General features: G+C 51.6%; 9 protein-coding genes across 9 annotated transcripts; 4 read left to right on the forward strand and 5 right to left on the reverse strand.

The window, feature by feature from the left end:
- Positions 1-153: 153 nt before the first annotated feature.
- On the reverse strand, positions 154-1,799 carry COCMIDRAFT_21775 (glycoside hydrolase family 72 protein; the record flags this gene model as incomplete). The annotated part of the gene is made up of 4 exons (XM_007684473.1): positions 154-822; positions 882-1,136; positions 1,191-1,715; positions 1,791-1,799. 4 exons carry the CDS (start codon positions 1,797-1,799, stop codon positions 154-156), a joined length of 1,458 nt encoding a protein of 485 aa, XP_007682663.1.
- A 1,112-nt stretch (positions 1,800-2,911) lies between these two features.
- COCMIDRAFT_613 (uncharacterized protein) lies at positions 2,912-4,045 on the reverse strand (the record flags this gene model as incomplete). The annotated part of the gene is made up of 2 exons (XM_007684453.1): positions 2,912-3,747; positions 3,898-4,045. 2 exons carry the CDS (start codon positions 4,043-4,045, stop codon positions 2,912-2,914), a joined length of 984 nt encoding a protein of 327 aa, XP_007682643.1.
- An 895-nt stretch (positions 4,046-4,940) lies between these two features.
- Positions 4,941-5,293, reverse strand: COCMIDRAFT_81166 (uncharacterized protein; the record flags this gene model as incomplete). The annotated part of the gene is made up of 2 exons (XM_007684553.1): positions 4,941-5,089; positions 5,161-5,293. Coding segments are annotated over 2 exons (282 nt in total), but the record flags the coding sequence as incomplete, so codon positions are not given.
- Positions 5,294-6,059: 766 nt separating this feature from the next.
- COCMIDRAFT_80968 (glycosyltransferase family 62 protein) lies at positions 6,060-7,727 on the forward strand (the record flags this gene model as incomplete). The annotated part of the gene is made up of 4 exons (XM_007684554.1): positions 6,060-6,166; positions 6,282-6,961; positions 7,013-7,332; positions 7,380-7,727. The coding sequence occupies 4 exons, from the start codon at positions 6,060-6,062 to the stop codon at positions 7,725-7,727; spliced, it is 1,455 nt and encodes a 484-aa protein (XP_007682744.1).
- Positions 7,728-8,518: 791 nt separating this feature from the next.
- COCMIDRAFT_80911 (uncharacterized protein) lies at positions 8,519-13,552 on the forward strand (the record flags this gene model as incomplete). The annotated part of the gene is made up of 5 exons (XM_007684555.1): positions 8,519-8,897; positions 8,958-11,500; positions 11,546-12,181; positions 12,228-12,723; positions 12,774-13,552. 5 exons carry the CDS (start codon positions 8,519-8,521, stop codon positions 13,550-13,552), a joined length of 4,833 nt encoding a protein of 1,610 aa, XP_007682745.1.
- A 451-nt stretch (positions 13,553-14,003) lies between these two features.
- On the reverse strand, positions 14,004-14,931 carry COCMIDRAFT_81245 (uncharacterized protein; the record flags this gene model as incomplete). Its single annotated transcript, XM_007684556.1, has 3 exons — positions 14,004-14,268; positions 14,335-14,776; positions 14,835-14,931. The coding sequence occupies 3 exons, from the start codon at positions 14,929-14,931 to the stop codon at positions 14,004-14,006; spliced, it is 804 nt and encodes a 267-aa protein (XP_007682746.1).
- A 198-nt stretch (positions 14,932-15,129) lies between these two features.
- On the forward strand, positions 15,130-16,625 carry COCMIDRAFT_21780 (uncharacterized protein; the record flags this gene model as incomplete). The annotated part of the gene is made up of 6 exons (XM_007684474.1): positions 15,130-15,148; positions 15,222-15,717; positions 15,792-15,946; positions 16,030-16,192; positions 16,248-16,380; positions 16,476-16,625. The coding sequence occupies 6 exons, from the start codon at positions 15,130-15,132 to the stop codon at positions 16,623-16,625; spliced, it is 1,116 nt and encodes a 371-aa protein (XP_007682664.1).
- Positions 16,626-16,864: 239 nt separating this feature from the next.
- COCMIDRAFT_21781 (uncharacterized protein) lies at positions 16,865-18,119 on the reverse strand (the record flags this gene model as incomplete). The annotated part of the gene is made up of 6 exons (XM_007684475.1): positions 16,865-16,937; positions 16,990-17,062; positions 17,113-17,646; positions 17,694-17,799; positions 17,849-17,890; positions 17,958-18,119. The coding sequence occupies 6 exons, from the start codon at positions 18,117-18,119 to the stop codon at positions 16,865-16,867; spliced, it is 990 nt and encodes a 329-aa protein (XP_007682665.1).
- A 464-nt stretch (positions 18,120-18,583) lies between these two features.
- Positions 18,584-21,000, forward strand: COCMIDRAFT_81088 (uncharacterized protein; the record flags this gene model as incomplete). The annotated part of the gene is made up of 2 exons (XM_007684557.1): positions 18,584-18,676; positions 18,724-21,000. The coding sequence occupies 2 exons, from the start codon at positions 18,584-18,586 to the stop codon at positions 20,998-21,000; spliced, it is 2,370 nt and encodes a 789-aa protein (XP_007682747.1).
- Positions 21,001-21,045: the final 45 nt, after the last annotated feature.

The raw sequence follows: 21,045 nt of genomic DNA on the forward strand, positions 1-21,045 counted from the left end.
AATCAAAGAGGAGGAAAAGAGGTTACATGGTACTCATCTCAGAGCCGTCGCCTGGTCCTCATGTCATCAGAATTCGTATGCCCGCCCATTATGCAAAACATTAACTGAATAAAGAAAAGCCTTCACTTCATAGAAATCATAAATATGCCAAAATTACAAGCACAGGGCGCAAATAACAAAAGAGACAAGAGCCAGCATACTACTGCCCCTAGGGTGCACAACTACCCCTGTTCCTGTCTCAGTGGGCCGTGCCCCGTTACCAGTTTGACTGGGTTGGTTGTTATTATTATTGTCCCCGCCGGTAGAGCTTGGGCTGGTGTTCTCGCCGTTCGGTTGGTTTGCTCCATCCGAGACAATGTTGAGCTTGAGATTCTGGACCTGCTGGCCACCGCTACCATAGACCTTCTGCTGGACATTTGTCTCGTCGACATTGACCAGTCTTCCGTTCTGAGGGTTCTCAATACCGTTGCTGATGAGATCCTGGCACCCTGGGCAGACGGCCGGAATCGTAAAGTTCTTGCTAAATTCGTTTGCGGTTATGAGGCTGTCGCTACACTCTGGGGCCTTGACATCGGTGGACTGAGGACTCGCTGATTCGAGCGCTTTGATGTCGAGCTTGTTGAATTGTCTTTGGAGATTATCGAAATCTTGCATCAGTTTGACTGAACCGTCTTGTTCGATCTCGACAAGTCCATAGCCTGCCTCTTCTGCGGAGTACTCATATACGAGGCCACCAGAGAGTGCCCTCATCTGTTCACCGTAAAGAGCCTGTACCTCATCAAAGTCACGAGGGGTTACACGATTGCAACCGTATTCGCTGAACTGTACGATGGTTAGAATTTTCTCATAGTTGCAAACATTGTATTGAGCATGAGACTTACAAAAACAGGAATGGCCGAATTAGCAAACATGTTGGCCAAGGTGTCGTAGCCAGAGGTTTGGATGTTATCGCCATTGCACCAGCTGTAAGAGTTGAGACCAAAAAAGTCAGACGAAGACTCATCCTCGTCATGAACGCATTGCATGTAAGCCCAGGTATCTTGCAAAATCTCGCGGACATCGGCAGCGGAATAACCGACAGATATAGTCCGGTTGACATGGTTTTTGATGTAGTTTTTCATGTCACGTTGAACCGCCTAATTTGTGTCAGTCAATCAAACGCAAGACATGTGGAAAACACCAAGACTTACACGGATGTACTGCGGATTGAACTCAGCAGTAGACAGATCATTCATGACTTCGTTGGCAGAGAAGAAGCCAAGTGTGTTTGGGAAGTTCTTGAAGTTCTCAATGATTCCAAAGGCGCGGTTAAGATAGTCACTGTTGTAGCTTGTCCATGGTTCGGCGCGGTTGATACTTTCGCCTGGCAAGGGAGAGTTGACGTCGAGCAACATGTAAATGCCAGCAGCATTGAAGATAGAGGCACACTCGGAGTGATCGAGGGTAGGATCAAGATTGTAGACACGAAGTGTGTTCACACCAAGCCTTTGCATGAGGACTGCATCTCGCAAACAGACTCCGGAATCGGTAAGGGCATCCTCTTTGTTGGAAGGTTGATATGCGCCTTGTCCTCCAGGCTGGTAGTCGACACCAATTATCATAAGGCGCTCGCCAGTAACAGTGTCGATGAAGTCACGGCCACGAACTTCGACAGGATTGACAGCATGGCCAAGATATGAGAAGAGGGCTGGTAGGATTACAGCCGCGCGAGTAAGCTAAGCACATGAGTGATTAGCGATGCGGGTACTAGCGGAGATACGAGTGGTATGCTCTTGATGCAAGCTACTTACAAAAGACATATCAGCGAACGACTGTCGAATAGCAACGATGGTGGAACGAAAGATGCAAAGCCCTGTAGGACGGATACTAGACAGCGACTCGACCCAGTCTTATAATGCTATGATAGCCGGTTTGCGGCAGTATCGCAATCGATATTGCACCAACGCTAGTTGCAGGTATTCTTGGCGGGAGAGGATCAGCTAAGACGGATTACCTGCCGGATAGCGTGCTGTGATTCGAGGGAACGAGAAAAAGAGGGCGTGGGGAACCGGTTAGTCTGGGTGAAATGACGGAGAGCCAAGGAAGTGGGTGGAGAGAAGAGAGAGTTGGGCTGGACTGAATGAAAGTCGAAGCAATTCACTGTCACTATCATCAACACGACGGCCACAACAACAAACAAGCGAGGCGGGCAGGAGCAATCCATCACGCCGCATATCCGGAAGGCGCGATTGGGGTCTAATCTTGGCAATCAAGTCAACCAGACGAGGCAGGAGCGGGATGACCTCAGGACCCACGGCCGTTGGCATTATCAGCAGTGGTGGTGTCAATGTCAGTGTCAGTGCGAAGTCCAAGTGCCATACTAGTGCTAGTGTCCATGGAGGAATGGGAATGGGTGGGTCGCGAAGAAGCTTTGCTATCCCGGCTCAAGTCCCCCACCATATCTTGCTTTTCCATGTGCATGCCGTCGGCAGCATCTTGCATCCTGCCAGCCGTGCGCCCCTAGTAACAAGTCCGAGTAACTGTGACGCCACTCTCCATGCATCCCCAGCCACTCGTTTTCTTGTGCATCGGCTTACCAGTGGCTACAGGCTACAATCCACGGCACTGCCTGCACAACAGTGCACTTCCATCAACATTTCACATTCCCGCGCAGTTCTATCCATGGCCCCCCGCCGTCGGATCCTTGCTGTTGGTCGAGCTAGCCATGGCACTCAAATGGTCAATTGCTCCATGTGGGACGCTTGTGCAGCTTCTTAGTTCGCACCATGCGCTTGACCTTTGAGAAACCTGTCCATCGGCTGTTTGGGGCCGTTGGAATCCAGTTTCATGCAAAAAGGGCTTCCGCTAACTGCTGGACGGGTCTATTGGCGCCCGCTCACACACCTGGCAACCAAGCACGCACAGGCGTCCGTCATCCACTCATGTCCACGTCCTGCGCCTTTCTCTTCACGCCGCTCTCGCCGCCCTCGGTTTGCTTTTGGAACTTGGCCTGAACTGCCTCGAGCAATACCTCCTTGACTACCGCGAGGCTGCCCACAGCCGCGTGTGTAGCTCCCTCAATGAGCGCATCGGGTTCTCCACCGACATCTCCCTTCATCCACATCTCCGTGATCTCGTCTCTCGAAGCCAAATAGCCCACTACGCATGCTGCAACCACTTCCTTGTGCTCCGCAGGACATGGGTCCAGGATCCTGGCCAGCTCTTGCTCGTTCTTTGACGACGGATTTCGCACAATGGCGGCCACACCTCCACATACTACATCCACGCAATCAATCCCCGCGTCTGTTATCGCAGCACTGGCAACCGTGATGCAGCCTGCCAAAACATTCAAAAGACCCCATCCACTTCCTGTCGCACTTCCCCCGCTTGCCAAATCACCCCACCAGCCATCTTCATCGCCCTCAAGAATCGTGACCACAACTTCCACGCCACTCTTGGGCCATCTTTCGCCAATAATGACGCCTCGTAGTGCTGTCTCCAGATGTACGCCCAGGTCACGTTCTGTTGCGTCGCGTAGATAACCCCGCCTATGCCGTGTTGCAAACGGTGCAAATTTGACCGTAGTCGTGAGGAGAAGCGACGGACTAAAGGGCGCGCTGCGGGGGAGGGGCTTTGGGCCCTGTATTGAGGCCGTTATCTTAAGCGATGAAGTCGGTGCGATGAGGCTAGGAGTGTTTGCAGCCGAAGACGACGGTATCTCGAGGTAAGCGGAGCCGGACGCAGAGGGTATGATGGACGTTTGGAGGACTATACTTGAGTATTAGCAGATAGAATACGGATAACTAGCGCATCCTGGAGCTATGCAAAGCTTGTCGACAATTCATTCTAAGCAATAACATCCAAATTGAGCGAACAAGGTGCTCATAGATGCGCCGATAAATAAACCTAGCAACTCACAGATCCTGCGAAGCTCATTTGGACCTCTTGATCTCGTCGGTCTCAACTTTTCGACATATTGCGGCTCCCTGATAGTGCGCGCAAACACAGGAGCACTTGTTCCACCGCTAGGCGCATTGTTTCTCCTTCTGTCAATATTCATAGCCATTGTGGGGGAGAATATGTTTGTGCTACTAGAAATGTGGATGATCTCATGGCGGTAGACGCGCAAATTATGCATGACTAAGCTGCAGATCCGCCAAGAGTTCGTTCCTCAAGCTCAATTTTCCTTCGCGTCCAGGCCAACTTTCTTTCCTTACTACACTTCAGCATTCGAGGTACGTTACCACCACATTTCCCTTCTACCCGATCTTCTATGATTGATACCCTTGAAATACGTTCTTGTGATCTCAAATGAGCTTTGAACACATGCACCACCCTCTGATCTCATCTCTATCAGCTTTTGGTTTCACGGCAGGCTTTGCGACTTTGGCTGACTCAATTTAGATGCGATAGCAATTACATCGTAACGGTGCCCGGCCGCTAAGATGGATATATCGATAAGATGCTGGCGATGCAGATGAGCTGCCGCTGTCGTACTCTTCTAGCAAAGTCTGCGCATCCGGGTATGAGCATGGGGCCAGTGTGATTCCGAGGCTTTCGCTGAGCGCAAGCTGCTATTTCGGCATGCGTCACTGGAGGTCTTCACCGCTCAACACAAGAGGTCGGTTGCATAGACACACTGTGACAATGCTCATGAGCGCATTCACACTGCCTTGACCTGGTGTAGCCAGGAAGGCCAGGCACTGACATTTGGTAAGTCAAACTCTGCGCTCCTTCAGTCTCATTTCGTGATGAACGTATTATTTCAGTTCTGCTTCCGAACTACAATGTGGAAGTTATATACCGCTTACCTTTGTCTGATATTACTTGATTTCTATCTTGTTGAATCAATGCTTTTAACGGACATTGCTGACGTTCCAAGCAGACTACAGCATAGCTTATATCTTGCACTCCCCCAGTGGTAAGCACTTCACCTTTCTCTTCTTTCGCCAGGAAGAAAACTAGTCTATCCATTCAATGACATCTGTTGCCGGGTCACCCTCCCGCACCCTACCAGCTTCGGCTGGGATGACGGGTTGTGGAGTTGCAATGCTGGCTCGTCTAGCGCTGCGTAATTGTGGTCTTTGTGCTGAAGGTTGTGGCAATCCGTCTTGGGCGGCCGCAACCAGAGGCCAGGTGATAGGGGATGATTAAACACGGCTGTCTGAGCATATTGCATACTCTGAAAGTTCTGCGAAATTACAGTTTGAGCACTGCTAACAGCGCTCAGATCACTTTTTGTAATGATATCCACAGCTTCGCATGTCCGGTCCGCGAGTAGCACCGAGGGTGGAATGGCGGCATGCTTGGGGGGCTGTCGGTAGCTTGAATAGATGCAGTTAGACAGTTGCAAATCCTATGATTTACACTTGCCCAAATTTAGATGCTCCTCTTTGTGTTAGTGATGTGCTCACTAGGGACACGGCTGTGACTGCCATGTGTAATCGCCTTCGAGGGCATAATGTCAGCGCGCCGGTTGTAACCATAAAGTTTCCACTGGTTACGGCAATTAAGTCCACAGTACAGGTGTGACAGACAGCCTCGTAATCAGGGCTGCATGGATGGTGAGGCAGGGTGCTGTGCAGAATGTCATGCCGTGTCTTCTCCGCTGAATTTCCGGCGAATACGTACGCCTGCGTATCATTGCTCTGAAACGGCCATACTACTAGTCAGCTTGGCTTAGCTTCACGCCCCCGAACAGTTGCAAAGTGTCCGAAACGCAGCGAACAAAACGTCTAGCATCTCGCCGGGCACGCGCATCGAATTGATAGTTTCGTGCGATCACTGTCAGCTGCTGCCGACCATCGACATTAGTACAATTAAACTTTAACGTGGCCTTGGCGGATTGATCCGCGGCCAAGACCTACCAGAGGATACCAAAGACGCGCGAGCCCTCGATTGATCCAACAACCCACTCTCCTCTCGCCGCAATCACTACGGCCGACTACACCTCTCCCCTGACAGGATAGGGGAGAACAGAGCATCATTGTTCCGTGGCGCAGCCGTGTAGTCTAGGAGGTCTTAGCTGACCAGGGTTTCAACGGGACCGATCCATACTATCTGGCGCCCGTCCTCCACGAATGCTTCCTTCATACTCAACGTCAAAAGGGAAAATGCATCGCCATGCGTTTTCCAACGGGGCTTACCCCTCCCAAGGGGGCGGTACTTTTTCCATACAGCCTCACAAGTACGTTCATACACCGCAATGCACAGCGCAACCCCAGCGCACTACCTCTGCATCATACCTCCTTTACCCCCACGACTTTGGCCACACAACATCCTGACTTTGATTTTGCCTCTAGATTCCAACCGCGTTCACAGCCTGCCCTGAGACGGCGAAGGACGCTGATACAGCGCCTGCTGCTTGTGGGCTCGCTTTTCTTTACAGCGCTCTTCTTCTTTTTTCCCAACCTGCGACCAAATTTGGGCTCTGGACCCCTGAGCCTCATCACTTCGAGCGACGATTCGCAACTCGAGACGGTACGATACTACGACCTGAACAATGTTCAGGGCACCGCAAGGGGATGGGAGAGGGAGGAGCGGATACTTCTCTGCGCTCCATTGCGAGACGCATCCCCACATCTGCCCATGTTCTTCAGCCACCTCAAGAACCTCACATACCCACACAACCTCATTGACTTGGCATTCCTGGTTGGAGATTCCAAGGACAACACAATTTCACTCCTGACGGAAAAGTTGAAGGAGCTGCAGGCCGACCCAGACCCAAAGCAACAATTCGGAGAAATTTCAATCATGGAAAAGGACTTTGGACAAAAGGTCAACCAAGATGTTGAGAGTCGCCACGGTTTCGCTGCACAGGCTAGCCGTCGAAAGTCAATGGCGCAAGCCCGCAACTGGCTCTTGAGTGCTGCTTTACGGCCTACACACAGCTGGGTATACTGGAGAGATGTGGACGTGGAGACTGCTCCCTTCACCATCTTGGAGGATCTTATGCGCCACAACAAAGATGTGATTGTACCCAGTATGTTTCAATCCTTATAGCAGAGGTATTCATTGCTAACATGCTGTTCAGATGTCTGGCGACCGCTCCCAGACTGGCTCGGCGGAGAACAACCATACGATCTAAACTCGTGGCAAGAGTCCGAAACTGCGCTTGCTCTTGCGGATACGCTCGACGAAGACGCCGTCATTGTAGAAGGTTATGCAGAGTACGCGACCTGGCGCCCGCATCTGGCATACCTTCGCGACCCCTATGGTGACCCGGATATGGAAATGGAAATTGATGGTGTCGGTGGTGTCAGTATTCTTGCAAAAGCCAAGGTCTTCCGCGCCGGTTGCCACTTTCCCGCATTCAGTTTTGAGAAGCACGCCGAGACTGAAGGATTCGGCAAGGTAAGACATTCGACCTCTTCCCGTGCCACAAAGCTAATATACTGTAGATGGCCAAGCGCATGAAGTTTTCAGTTGTCGGTCTGCCTCACTATACCATTTGGCATCTTTACGAGCCTAGCGTCGACGATATTCGGCATATGGAGGAAATGGAAAAGGAACGCAAGGCGAAGGAGGCGGAAGAAGAGGCCAAGAAAGCTAAGGAAGCCAAAATTAAAGAGTCTTTTGATGAAAAGAAGGGCGATTGGGAGAAGGAGAAGGCCGCAGTTCAGGAGCTGATTCAAAAGGCAAAGAGCGAGGCTAAGGAAGGGGAGCAGAAGGACAAGCAGCCAGAGGGGAAAAAGAAGGAAGAAGCCAAAGAAGAGAAGCCAGCCGAGAAGAAGGAGGACAAGTCGTAGCACCTACAGTACATGAATAATGTGAGGGGCTACAAAACTTGAACTTCTTTTTACTAATGCAGCTTCGTGCGTGCAGTGGGGATGCGCGAGCACGGCAACGACAGTAACGACTTGGGTAGACTGGGAGCGCGCATCTGGAGCGTTGGTTTCTCTCAACTCACTGCATGCTTTGACTGGAACCCAATAACACCAGCATGTAGTATGTCAACGTTGAGCTGGATTTGCTTGTAGGAATCAGAACTTGTCGCTTTCTCTCGTGGCGGGCGTTAGACAACCAGTTTGAAGGGTTGCATACATTAGACAGCAATTATTGCATCACAGGGCGCTGGGGGAATTCAGCAGTAGAATTAGCAGCAGATTCATCTGTAATAATATTTGACACCATCTTGAGTCGGTCATGTGGAGTTTCCAACTGATGTTTGTTCGGGTGGTGCTTGGCCCTACGTAGGATGTTTGATTAGGACCCTGGCACGATCAGCGTTGCGTCTCAGCACCTCCGAAACTCCGCTGTGTACTAGAGCTAATCCGCCAGATCACCAAAGAGATCATTTGCCAGTTGCCTAGTACTCACGGACACATTGTCAGTAGACGATTCCTAATTGCACTCGAGAGGCTTGGATTACGTCTACCTTTTTCCAGGCAACCGCAAAGAGTTGGGAGAATGCGTGTCATCTTCCCAATCGACTGAACATAGCATATAGTTGTCCATGTGCCCGCCAGTATAACGACACCGTGTCGTGCGCAATACTTTCCCCACCACTTACGCAACTACACACCAGCTTTCCGGCACCATGTCGAGCATCGACGGCGACGACAATGGCGCGTCAACCCTCCAAGAGACGGTCGCAAGCCTGGACCCCCGCCCCATCACTGTCGCAGTCAACCCAGTAGCTCTCGTCGTGACAGAATGTATCACCGTCACGTCGGCGATGCGAAAGCATGCCCGCTGGGCGCATTCGTCGGTCGCAGCGATATTGGGGAGCTCTTCCAACAAGGCCCCAACCGTACAGCGGCGCGATCGAACAGGACAGGGCATTGTGAGTGCAGGAGAGCAAGAGGAGGCTGTTCCGAGTAGATGGGGATTGCGGGGGAAGAAGGGCAAGAGCATGCAAGACAATCCCCTCATGTCTGCATTTGCGCGCCTAAGGAATGATCTCAAGGGCTGTAAAAGTAGGGAAAATCATCCGCAATGGGTTCCATTCCAGAGCTATGCTAATGCTACCACACCAGATATCCGGGCATTCGATACGCCCTCTATGCTTCACCCCTTCCTACAAGTTATCCGCTCATCCTCAACCTCTGCGCCCATTACCTCACTCGCCCTGATTGCCATTACCAAGTTTCTGTCGTATGGCATCATTGACCACGATTCTCCACGCCTACCAGAAGCTATGCAGCAGCTCTCTTCTGCCATTACACACTGCCGTTTCGAAGCCACCGACTCTGCAGCGGACGAAATCGTCTTGCTCCGCATCCTCAGGTTGATGGAAGTTATGATATCGGGCCGCGGAGGAGAGGTACTCGGCGACGAGAGCGTATGCGAGATGATGGAAACGGGCTTGAGCATGTGCTGTCAGGCACGACTCTCCGAGGTGCTGCGACGATCCGCCGAGGTGGCCATGGTTTCCATGTGTCAGGTTATATTCAGGAGATTGAAGACTCTCGAGGTTGAGTCGCCAGATGAACTGCAGGCCATGGACGAAGAGCTCGAAGGTAAAGACGAGCAGGACGGCCTACGGATGGACCCAACAGCGGACGGCGGAGGCGATGCTGCACAGCACAAGGTTGAAGCACTACAGCTTTCGAGCGACCCTGACAAGGGTCAGGAAGATAACGAAAGTACCGCAAATCCAGCGAGTAGTACTCTGGATCTTCCTGCGACAGCTGCAGACGGGAAGCCTAAGTCCGCTGTCGAGATCAAGCCATACTCGTTGCCGTCTATAAGAGAACTGTTTCGAGTACTGGTCGATCTACTGGACCCGCACGACCGACAGCATACCGATACCATGCGTGTCATGGCGTTGCGTATTGTCGATGTCGCACTCGAAGTTGCCGGGCCCTCAATCGCAAGTCATCCTAGTCTTGCAAACTTGGCCAAGGATACCTTGTGTCGGCACATTTTCCAACTGGTCAGGTCGGACAACATGGCGATTCTGAACGAGTCATTGCGAGTCGCTGGCACCTTGTTGGCAACATGTAGGAATGTGCTCAAGCTGCAACAAGAGCTTTACCTCTCTTACCTAGTGGCGTGCCTCTTTCCAAGGGTGGAGATACCAGTGGAGCCTGGTATTGAGCCTTCATTATACGAAGGTGTCCCACAGGCGCCGAGTCTCATAAAGCAACCGCCGCAACAAAACAGCTCCAGTGGCCGTTCGACCCCAGTACCTGTTAAAGATCGACAAAAGCTAGGTTTGGAGGGGGGTGTCCGAAAACCCGATGCTCGGGAAGCCATGGTGGAGAACCTGGGTGGCTTAGTTCGGATATCGTCATACATGGCAGAGCTGTTTGTCAACTATGACTGCGAGATTGACCGTGGAGATGTCTGTATGGACATTGTGGGACTTCTCTCGCGAAACGCCTTCCCAGACTCCGCAACCTGGAGTACTGTCAATGTACCTCCTCTCTGCTTGGATGCCCTCCTCGGCTTTGTGCAATCCATGGCAGATCGTTTGGACGATGAACCAGTGACGGAAGGTTACCCCAGTGTCGAATCGCTTCGTGAGCAACGAGCACGCAAGGCCGTCATCATTAAGGGTGCAACCAAATTCAATGAGAAGCCCAAGGCTGGTATCGCGTACCTAGCGTCACAAGGCGTTATATCCGACCCTGATGATCCCAAATGCATCGCTGAGTTCGTCAAAGGCACAACGAGAGTTGATAAAAAAGTTCTCGGAGAGTTTATCTCGAAAAAAGGAAATGAAGCGGTACTTAGCGCCTTTATCGACTTATTCGACTTCACTGGGCAACGCATCGATGAAGCGCTCCGCCAACTGCTACATGCTTTCCGTCTTCCTGGAGAATCTGCATTGATTGAAAGAATCCTCACCGAGTTCTCTGAAAAATACTTCAAAATGGCAAAGCCTGAAGGCATTGTCAACGGCGACGCTATCTACATTCTCACATACGCAGTTATCATGTTGAACACCGATCAGCATAATCCCAACATGAAACAAAAGCGAATGCAACTGGAAGACTTCAGGAGGAACGTACGGGGTGTCAATGATGGAAAGGACTTTGACGCAGAATTCTTGGAGAAAATCTACGAGTCTATCAAGAACCGTGAAATCATCCTGCCTGAGGAGCACAGCGACCGAAACGCCTACGAGCATGCGTGGAAAGAGCTACTTGTCAAGTGCCAGTCAACATCAGATATTGTCATCTGTGAAACCAACATTTTCGATGCAGACATGTTTGCTGCTACTTGGAAACCTATTGTAGCAACACTGGCATATGTCTTCATGTCCGCTACCGACGACGCTGTCTTCTCACGCGTTGTACAAGGCTTCGACCAATGTGCTCAAATTGCAGCGAAATACAGACTTACTGACGCTTTGGACCGCATCATCTCGTGCCTTTCGTACATAAGCACATTAGCGCCTGATGTGCCCCCGAGCACTTCATTGAACACGGAGGTTCAGGCCGACAAGAAGAGCGTCATGGTCAGCGAGACTGCTGTCCGTTTTGGCCGCGATGCCCGAGCGCAATTAGCAACCGTCGTGCTGTTCCAGGTCATCAAAGGCAATGAAGCATCGATAAGAGGCGGATGGGAACACGTAAGTCTCCTATTTGTGTACTCAGGGTGTCGCTAACATTGACAGCTTATTCGTATCATGGTCAACCTCTTCGTCAACTCGCTGATACCACCTTACTTCCTCTCCTTCCAGAAAACCCTTGCTTTGGCACCAATACCCCTCCAGAACCCAGCCCAAGTCATTGACCGTGCTGAGCGTCCCGCTGATACTGGAATATTCTCAGCTTTGACATCTTATGTTTCCAGCTTCGCTAATGATGAGCCACCAGAGCCATCGGACCAGGAAATAGAGTACACACTTTGCACTGTAGACACGGTGAAGGAGTGCCATTTCGAAGACATCCTCGCGAATATTAGTCAGCTGCCCGTAGATTCTCTCAGGTCGCTACTTGATTCATTACTTCGGCACCTACCCGAAGATGGGTCGCCAACAGTCATTGTGGTGAAGCCTGAAATTCCAGGTGCAAGTCCACGGACACCTGGTCCTCGGCAGAAAGGCAAGGGTCCCCTTTATGACCCCAGCTTAGTCTTTGTTCTCGAGCTGGCCACTGTATTGGCCCTACGTGACGAAGAGACTGTCAGAGACCTGGCAAAGGATGTGATCGATGCGCTGGCGTCGGTCATTCGAGATGCCACTAAGCATCATTATGTGGTAGTCGCCCGGTCGGCATACTACCTCCTGAGCCTGCTCAAGGCTAGCAATGTGAGTATCAATACGCAAGATGTTTTGATTCTTCTAACATGATTAGGACTACGACTTCATTCGCGCACCGGTTCTTATGCACACTTTCTCGAGTTTCAACGATTCACTGCTGCAGGAGTGCGCACAACCGATCCTGAAGGGTTTGAGCGATTGCTGCAAGGGGCCCAATGCGCTCCGCAGTGAGCTTGCAGGCTCACCAGACTTCTGGACCATTCTCAACAGATTAGCTAATGTGCCTGATGCCGCTGGAGATGTCTTTTTACTTGTGGAGGACCTAGCTACCTCGCCACAGCCAGGCATTACTGCAGACAACTATGAGGCTGCAATTGCGCTTCTCAATGAGTTTGCAACCGCTGCTCAAGTGGGTGCACGGGAGGAGCAGCTGTATGACCAAGCGGTGCGGCGCAACAAAGGACAGAAGCCCAAAAAGCCGGAGAACAGTGAGATTGTCGTACGAGGCAGTACTGCTATGAGCATCGTCTTCCAGTTGTCCAGTCGGGTACCGAACTTTATCGAGCAATCCCATCTCGAGACTACCAAAGGTAAATTGATTGATTGAGGTTCATACATACGGATGCTAACGATCTCGCAGCATGGACAGCGTATTGGTCTCCTATTCTGAAGACGCTTGCGCACCAATGTCTGAACCCTTGCCGTTCCATCCGTCAACAAGCTTTTGTCTCACTCCAGCGCACTCTCCTATCCGCTGATCTTGCCTCTCCTGACCACAAGGAATGGACTTCCATCTTCAGCGAAGTGCTCATCCCACTCATCACTCAACTCCTCAAACCAGAAGTGTACCAATCCGATCCCCTCGGTATGAGCGAAACGCGAGTCCGCGCAGCCACCCTCCTCAGCAAAGTCTTCCTGCACTACCTAGTCCTCCTAGACGGCCTAGGCGAGAAAGGAGAAAAAGGTATGTTCGAGGAACTTTGGATCACCATTGTCAGTATCATGGACCGCCTTGGGAACAGCGGCCAAGGCGACATGGAAGAAGCCGTAGCCGAGAACCTCAAGAACATGCTCCTTGTCCTGAGCAGCGGGGGCTACCTTGCCCCGCCTGACGAAAACCCAGACCGCGAGGAACTTTGGCATGAGACTTGGAAACGCATCAATCGCTTCCAGCCGAACTTCTTCGCTGAGCTGTTCCCCGAAGAGGCGGGCAAGCCAGCACGACCCAGGCCAAGTAAGGATGAAAGGGCTGCTGCAAAGAGCCCCGTGCCGCCGACCGAGAAACGGGAGGTGGACATTGCAATTAGGACCAAAGATGACGGAGAGAAGAATGGATCTAGCGAAGAGACTGACGAAGATGAGGATGATGAAGAGGAAGAGGTCGAGCAGAAGAAGAAGGCTGATGGGAAAGATGATTAGACCTTTTTTTTCATTCTCGAACGGTTGGTTCTGGGGTGTTGTTGCTAGAGTAGACGATTCCGTGTTACGAGTTGTGTAGTACTAAACGACTTGTTGTTATTATTGCTGAAGAGTATGTGTAATTGGCACGCACGGCATATCATCATCATCCTTTCTGCAAAACCTACTGCCCCCTTTTTATTCCTTGTTGATTACCAACCTGATTTATTTCCCACGATACCTGCGAGGAATGTGTTGCAACACATTCACATAATCAGTTTTTGTCATCGTACATCTCAAACGAGGACTAATGGAAAGAAGAAAAGTTGGATATCGTCGAATCTTCCCTATTTCTCGCACAAATATATATATGTATACTGAAATTCTCAACCCCCAGCTTGTCTACAAGCTTATCCCCACTTCCGCATTCCAAGTTTGCTGTCCCCCATTGTACCTTTCTCCTTTCAGATACTTAGTTCATGCGACCTTGAAAGCCCCTTTTGGCGGGGTGAACGACTATTGTGGCTGGGGCTGCTGCTGCGGAAGTTTCTGCTGCAGGTGCCTCGGCGGGTGCTTCTGGAGCGGCAGATGCAGTGGGAGATGCAGCGGGAGCTTCAGCGGCAGGTGCTTCAGCGGCAGGGGGTGCTTCAGCAGCGGGTGGTGCTTCAGCAGCGGGTGGTGTCCCAGCAGGAGGTGGGCCACCAGCGCCCGCATCCTCAGGGGGAGCAGGTACAAATCTGTGAAAAAAAAAGATCAGTTCAAGCTCAAGAGAAATGCTATGAGGGGGTTAATGTAATACTTACGCAGCAGCCTCCAAAGCCAACTTGCCAGGCGTTCCACCCACAACGTTCGTACCATCAACACTAGCAGCGCTCTGTTGGCTCTTCTTTGTATACTCGGCCAACTGCGTCGCATTCGCCGGGTTGATCATCATGACCTGACCGAGCTGGCAGTGCGGGCCCGTCGCACAGTACAAGAACATGGGCTCAGTGCTCGTAATGGGCATGTTGAAAGTGCCGACTTCGGTCTGGCCGTCTTGAAAGGGAATGTGGCCGCTGTGCACGCCTCCATCCATGGGAGTGCATGCTGTGTCGGCGGTGGACTGCGTGACAGTGTGGTTACCGTTTGAGAATTGGAATTGCACAATGTCGCCTACGGCGGCAGTGATGGAGTTGGGGACAAATGTGTCTTGGGGGCCGCCAACAACGACGGGAATGATTTGGCTGGCGCGACGGAGAGGGTTTCCTGGTGGAGTGTTAGGAAGTGTGGATCTCAATTGGAATAGGAAAGCATGAAGACTTACTCTTGATAGCAGGCAGTTTGCCAGCCGTCTTGAAAGATGCACCAGGAAGTGCAGCCGCTGTGGCAGCAAAGACAAGAGACAAGACGAAGCCCTTCATCTTGAATTGAATACTCAAATAAAGTCTGGATGCTTGACAAATATGGGTATCGAGGGTATCAAAATCGGACCGCAAAGAAACCGTTCAACGGTTATTCCTCAAATCAGACAAGAGAGATAGTAAAAAAAAAAGTGTAAGGTATTATATAACGACCGTTTCTACGACTAGCGCAGGTCAAAGAAGAAGAAGAAAAGAGTGATGCGAAGCGAAAAAAAAGGTGAGAAGAAGACTGGCAACAAAGAGAGACAACAACAAAAACGAGGCTCACAAGAAATATCTGCCTGATATAGGTACGTACATACACCAACCTCCATCTTCATTCCGCCCCCTCCACCCCATTTCTCTTTCGTCCACAATCCGCCTGAATCAGCCGCGCAACCACTCGTTTCCACACACACACACACGAATCTCCATCCTTCACCTCCTGCCAAACCCGCATCTCAAACACGCAAAGGAAAAAAGTGGCCTGAGGGTAGGTCTCCAAGTTGAGCCTAACCACCCTATCAGACTCACTCGTGTGGGTACCCAAGCCGACATAACCGTTACACCTACACCCAAACGAACACTCGCCAAGTTCAAGGAAGCAGTCATTATTAATTGTTTTTTTACCTGCTACCCTCTGCTCTTTCGATTGGGCTCGTTAGGGGTATATCGGAATGCTTCCACGGCATATGATGGACCGTTTGAGGATAAGTGGGGAGCCAAGCGGGTAGCTTGCACGTTTGGAAACCGTAACTGCATTACCACGCGCGGCGACAAGGGCTTGGGAGGGTCCCACCAAGGCTTGTAAAACGGACGGGTTCGGCCGAGGGAAGGAGGGTTTTGTTGAGGAAATATTTATTTGAACATGTTTCTCCTAGGTACGAGGAGGTATTGAATCGGAAAGGAGGTGCTGGCTCGTGCGGATGGATTGTAGTAGATTCGAGTGAGACCTGCTTCAGTAGTACCTTCAAGGAAGAACTTGTGGCATTGGTTTACTTGAAAGTTCAGATTGGAGATGCTGTATCTTCCATTTGTAAGCAAAAATGCGTACCGTTTAGGCGCATACATTTACACGACAATAATTGTGGATTGCATTGCCGTGCTGTCCCAGACCAGACTGGAGTTTTCGCTCAGGAGGCATCTACAAGCGAACGTTTTGGGTCAGCACGTGCATCCGTTACCATGGCCAAACACGACGAAGCCGGCTTGGCTTAGGATGCATGACTGCGTGGGGCCGAGAAAAAAAGAAGGGCGTTGTTGACGGCAAGGGCGATATCAAGTGAGACAGCGTATACTTCAGATGACAGCTGTAAGGTTGATTACGGCATTTCCAGGCGAACTTTAGCATCTTGCGTCATCTATCCCGCCAGATCGGTTATCTCACATGTCAGCACTTGGTCTATGCATGACACTCGTCCCCGTTGTTCGCCGGCTATATTCCGCGATTACAACTGCGCTGAATCGTCGGTACGTTTGCAAGTATGGGTTAATATCGGCCCTTCTGGTTCACCTCTTAGTGCACAGCTCCTGCTTTTAAAGGCCAATACTGCCATTGTATACAGGGAGTGGAATCGAACAATCACGAAGCATCGACAAAGAAGGACCAATTGAAGCTGACAAGGCAGAAAAACAAAAACAACGACAACCAAATGCAATCGATAGATGTAGGAAGCGCAATCAGGTTTCATTATTGGTTAGCTCTGCACCGATAAGGGCATAACTAAAGGTATTGTACGGCGGGCACTCCAGGCGACTCGAGCGTGGCTGCTTCAGCTTCCCCGTAGGCACCGCATAGTCCTATCGCAGACAGGACATTGTGATGTCATGCACTTGCCTCGGAACCAGGGACAGCTTTTGTCAACAGAAACGCAGTCGTACACAGTGTATTTGAGGATCATGTCCAAGTGCGACCGTCTTCAGATTTGCAGGCAAGAGCCCCATATGGGTTCGTTTAGAGGAAGTAGTCTGGAGTCCTTCGTGATACCATGGGCTCGCCCGCTCGTGGGCAAGGATCGAACTGCAAGCTAGAGTAGGAGTTAGAGAGTTGTAGTGTATGATGAACCAACAGACACTTACAAGGTGTACTTCAGGTGCTCGTCAATCTCCATGATTGCGGCCTGGTTACCGCATCTGTAACAGTAGTTTGGTGCTGTCACATGTTAGCCGTTGAAGCCACCAAGCTGGAACAGAACGTCATACCTGAGAATATAGTCACAACGTTCCTATCTTGCGACCAGTTGTATCCCTCCATGACAAGCTGATGAGCACGTGCCACGAGCGTCAAGCCGTTGTTGTGATTGAATGCCTCCGAGATGTCCTGTCCAAAAGTGTATCCGGCACCACGAGGTGATATTCCCCAGCCGCACCTGTCGTCTGGGTCGGACCAAAGCAAATCGCACATTGGGCCCTCGTGAGGCACTTCTTGTATACGGTCAAGCGCCCTGATGTTGTCGAGCGTGTCGATACTGGGGGAGAGACCGCCATGGAGACAGAAGATCTGGTTATCGATCAAGGCGGTGAGGGGCAGGTAGTCAAACAAGTCTGTAAAGTATTTCCAAACATTGGCGTTGCCGTACTTGCGGAGGCACTCGTCGTAGAAGCCGTATACTTGGGTGATTTGACGAGATTCGTGGTTACCACGGAGGATGGTGATACGCTGGGGGTACCGAATCTTGAGTGCGACCAAGAGAGTCACAGTCTCAACGGAAAAGTAGCCACGGTCGACGTAGTCGCCTGGGTAAATCAGCATACAGCCAGTGCGTGTGAGGCAGGGGACCCACCCATGAAGAGATAGTTTGTATCTGGGTTGGGGCCACCAATCTTGAAAAGTTCCATCAGGTCATGAAACTGGCCGTGTATGTCACCGCATACTGTGACGGGACATTTCTGTGCAATGGTGAGTATATAGGGGGTGGCAGCAGAGAATGGAACCTACCACTGGCTGCACGTTCGACTCATCCTGGAGTACTTCGCGGGCCTGTGGCACAACCGATGTCAGAAGACGCAATCTTTGCAATTTTTCAGCGCGAGCGAGCAGCGCATACCTTGTCGCATAGTCTCTGCACGTCGCTCTCTGCCAGCTGCTTGCAGCTCATAAGGCTCTCAATCCAGCCATCGAGGGTGGGAATTGTGGTCGGCTCAGACGTGGGGGCAGACGACAGCTGCATGGGCTCGGGCATCTTGACGTCTTCCATGTTGGTATCCATGATTGCGGGGCGGCGGGTTTGGTGTAGGTGGGGTGGTCGGGTGTTGTGGTGTAGAGCTGTCGAGGGGTTCTTCCCTTCCAAACTCGACCAATGACGTGCGGCAGATGCGAGTGCGGGCGATAGGGCGTGTAGACTGGTAGGGTGTGGGAAAGGGAGTCCAAGGGGTTTGTGGGGTGTGCAGGCAAATAGCAGGCGTGGCAGCAGGGTTTGTACACAGGAATACAGGGTGAATCAACTCTACGCACGCACTCCATCCACGCAAGGCGGGCGGCGCTGGAACATGGTTTCTCCAGGGCCCGATTGATTCGACAGCATGTCACGTGATTATCACTAGCGCGAACTATAGTTCGCGCTACTGCCGGCCAGCTCTGCCCAGCATCCGCGACCTCGTCCTTTCTCCACTCTACCACTCCAGTGTCACCGTTGCACATCGTCGCCTCCCAACGCGATCAGCAACAGCGACAATGCCCAACAAGCGCCCATATAGCGCTTTCCTCTCCAGCAATCCTGCAGACGCGCCGCAGTCTGCTGATGGCTTCAACACTTCCCAGCCGCATGTAAGTCGTCACTGCAGCTGTGCGCGATCCGTCATTCACAGTAATAGCAGGCGCAACAGGCAATGACCCCTTCAACTTCCTCCTTCCGCATACCCGGTGCTTGGCCCGAAGAACTTTCGATCACCGAAGAAGTCGCGCCCGAACCCGCGCCAATCTCTGTCCTCACAATCATCGGGAAACTCGTAGCAACAGTGAATGTCGCAAACCTTCTGAATCTACCAAGGCGTATCGCAAACCGGTTTCTGTACCAGCAAAAAATCAAGGCAATCTCCGTCGTCAGCTCTTCTGGCTCCAACAAGAGACGCTTCGTCGCTGCCGGGTATGGAAATGATGCAACTGCGGCGCCATCACCTTCAGAACGCGTGCGCGCGAATCAGGCGCGTCGCCAGAACCAACGTCAAAAGCATGCATCTCTCGCACAGCCAGAATTCCGGAATCATACAGCCAGTCCTGAAGAATATCGCGAACCGGCCGCACCCATTCAGTCTACGTTACAAGCGCAAGACGCGCACATTAGCTCAGGCTTTGAGGCACACGCATTTGGCCACGAACCCGAACCCGAACCCCTCGAAATCAATGACGAAGAAGATGGCGATATCAGCATAGATTTCTCTTTTGACGACATACTCACGTCAACTCCACCTCGCAATGCGCAAACAGGCTCACCCGTGCATGTAGCGTGGAATAGCCCGCGGACTCGTTTGCCCACTAGCCGCATCTCTCCCATTCAGCCTAAGCAGCCTGTGTTATCATCCTCGTCATCACGCGGCCTTCCACAGTTGCAATTGTCAGCCCGCCCGGTCTCCCAGAAACCAGCCCCGTCCCTCTTCAAGAGACATGTGGAAACAGCTCAGAACCCACAGCGCACCGGACCCTGCGCAACCAAACTTCCCTCTGTCACACCTCTGCGCCGTCAACTAGTCAAGCTACAGTTTGGCGCAGAACACAGACGTCTTCAAGCCACTCGACAAACGGAACCTTCAATAAGATCTACGGATCAAGGTTTTGCCGAGTCCGAGCCAACTAAAATCACCCCCACCCCGGCTGTTGATCAGGACCTCTCTTATTTGCCGGATGCTTCGTCATCACCGCAGCAAGTGGAGGCCCAATCTAAAATCGACGCATCGCCTAACCAACCCAACATCCAACCCGCTAGTCCCGAATTCGAATACACTAACGACCTATCATTTCTTGTTGACGCACCACCTAGACCATCCGTGCGGTGGGCAAAGCATGCAGGGACAAAGTCTTTCTATTGTGACGAAAAGGTCAGCGATATGCTTGATTCTACGCTAGAGATTATCAACTCCAGTCCCGTACGGGGAGTCTGGCACAACTTCCAGTACAACCAACAGGCCACATCTGATACGGCCCCATCTTCGCCTCAGTCTTCAGCGACCGATAGTCCCAAGGCTGCAGCAATCGATCCTCATGCCAATGATGGTGGTTTCCATGGCGTCCCTTCGGACACCTTTGACACTTCTGATGACTCGCTTGAGGAATCGGCACTATCCCTGGAACTTGCCCAAGATCTTCACAATGATTTCAAGACCAAGCTCGCATTGGCGCCACCACCGCCCCCACCACCCAAACCACTGATCACGCCCTTATCTCCCGAAGAAATGAAGACCCTGTACACCGCTGCGGCAAATACCAGCAACGGACTCAAGGCCGACAAATGGGTCATCGACCAGAAGCTCTATGCCCGAGATTTTGCGACACTGCTGCCTCAACTTTTCAATGGCGATCCTAGGGCTTGGTTGAATGACAACATTGTCAACGAATATCTCTCGATTCTGGTAGCTGCCAAGAAGAAGGAGGCAGGTTTCGAACACAAGCGCGGCGGACCGGCTCCTCCTGTCCATGCATTCTCATCATTTTGGTACAGCACTGCGGACACATCGCGTTGGTCCAACCGGTTCCAGCTCAAAGGCAAGCAGTATCTGGATGCAAAACTTATCCTCTATCCCATCTGCGACCGGGGACATTGGCGTCTACTGGCTGTTTATCCTCAGAAACGCTCCATCGAATACCTCGACTCGATGAGTCTCAGCGGTCAGAAGTACATTGATAAGCTCGATGAATATCTGCAGAAGGAGCTTGGTGACTTGTACATCGCCGACGAGTGGTCCAAGGGCACGATTCAGCGCAGCAGTCAGCAACTGAACAGCAGTGACTGCGGCGTCTTCACTCTTCTGAATGCTCTAACACTCCTCCGCGGTGACGATACAAAGCTCGTGCTCGCCACTAACGGTATGGACGACGCACGCAAGCGCATCGCAGCTACTCTGCTCGCCGGACGTCCGACAACAGAGCTGGACTGAAGACGATGGCACGGCTTGGTCGGACAGAAACGAATTTCATTTTTC

Source organism: Bipolaris oryzae, assembly GCF_000523455.1.
Source record: "Bipolaris oryzae ATCC 44560 unplaced genomic scaffold scaffold_3, whole genome shotgun sequence".
Classification (NCBI taxonomy): domain Eukaryota; kingdom Fungi; phylum Ascomycota; class Dothideomycetes; order Pleosporales; family Pleosporaceae; genus Bipolaris; species Bipolaris oryzae.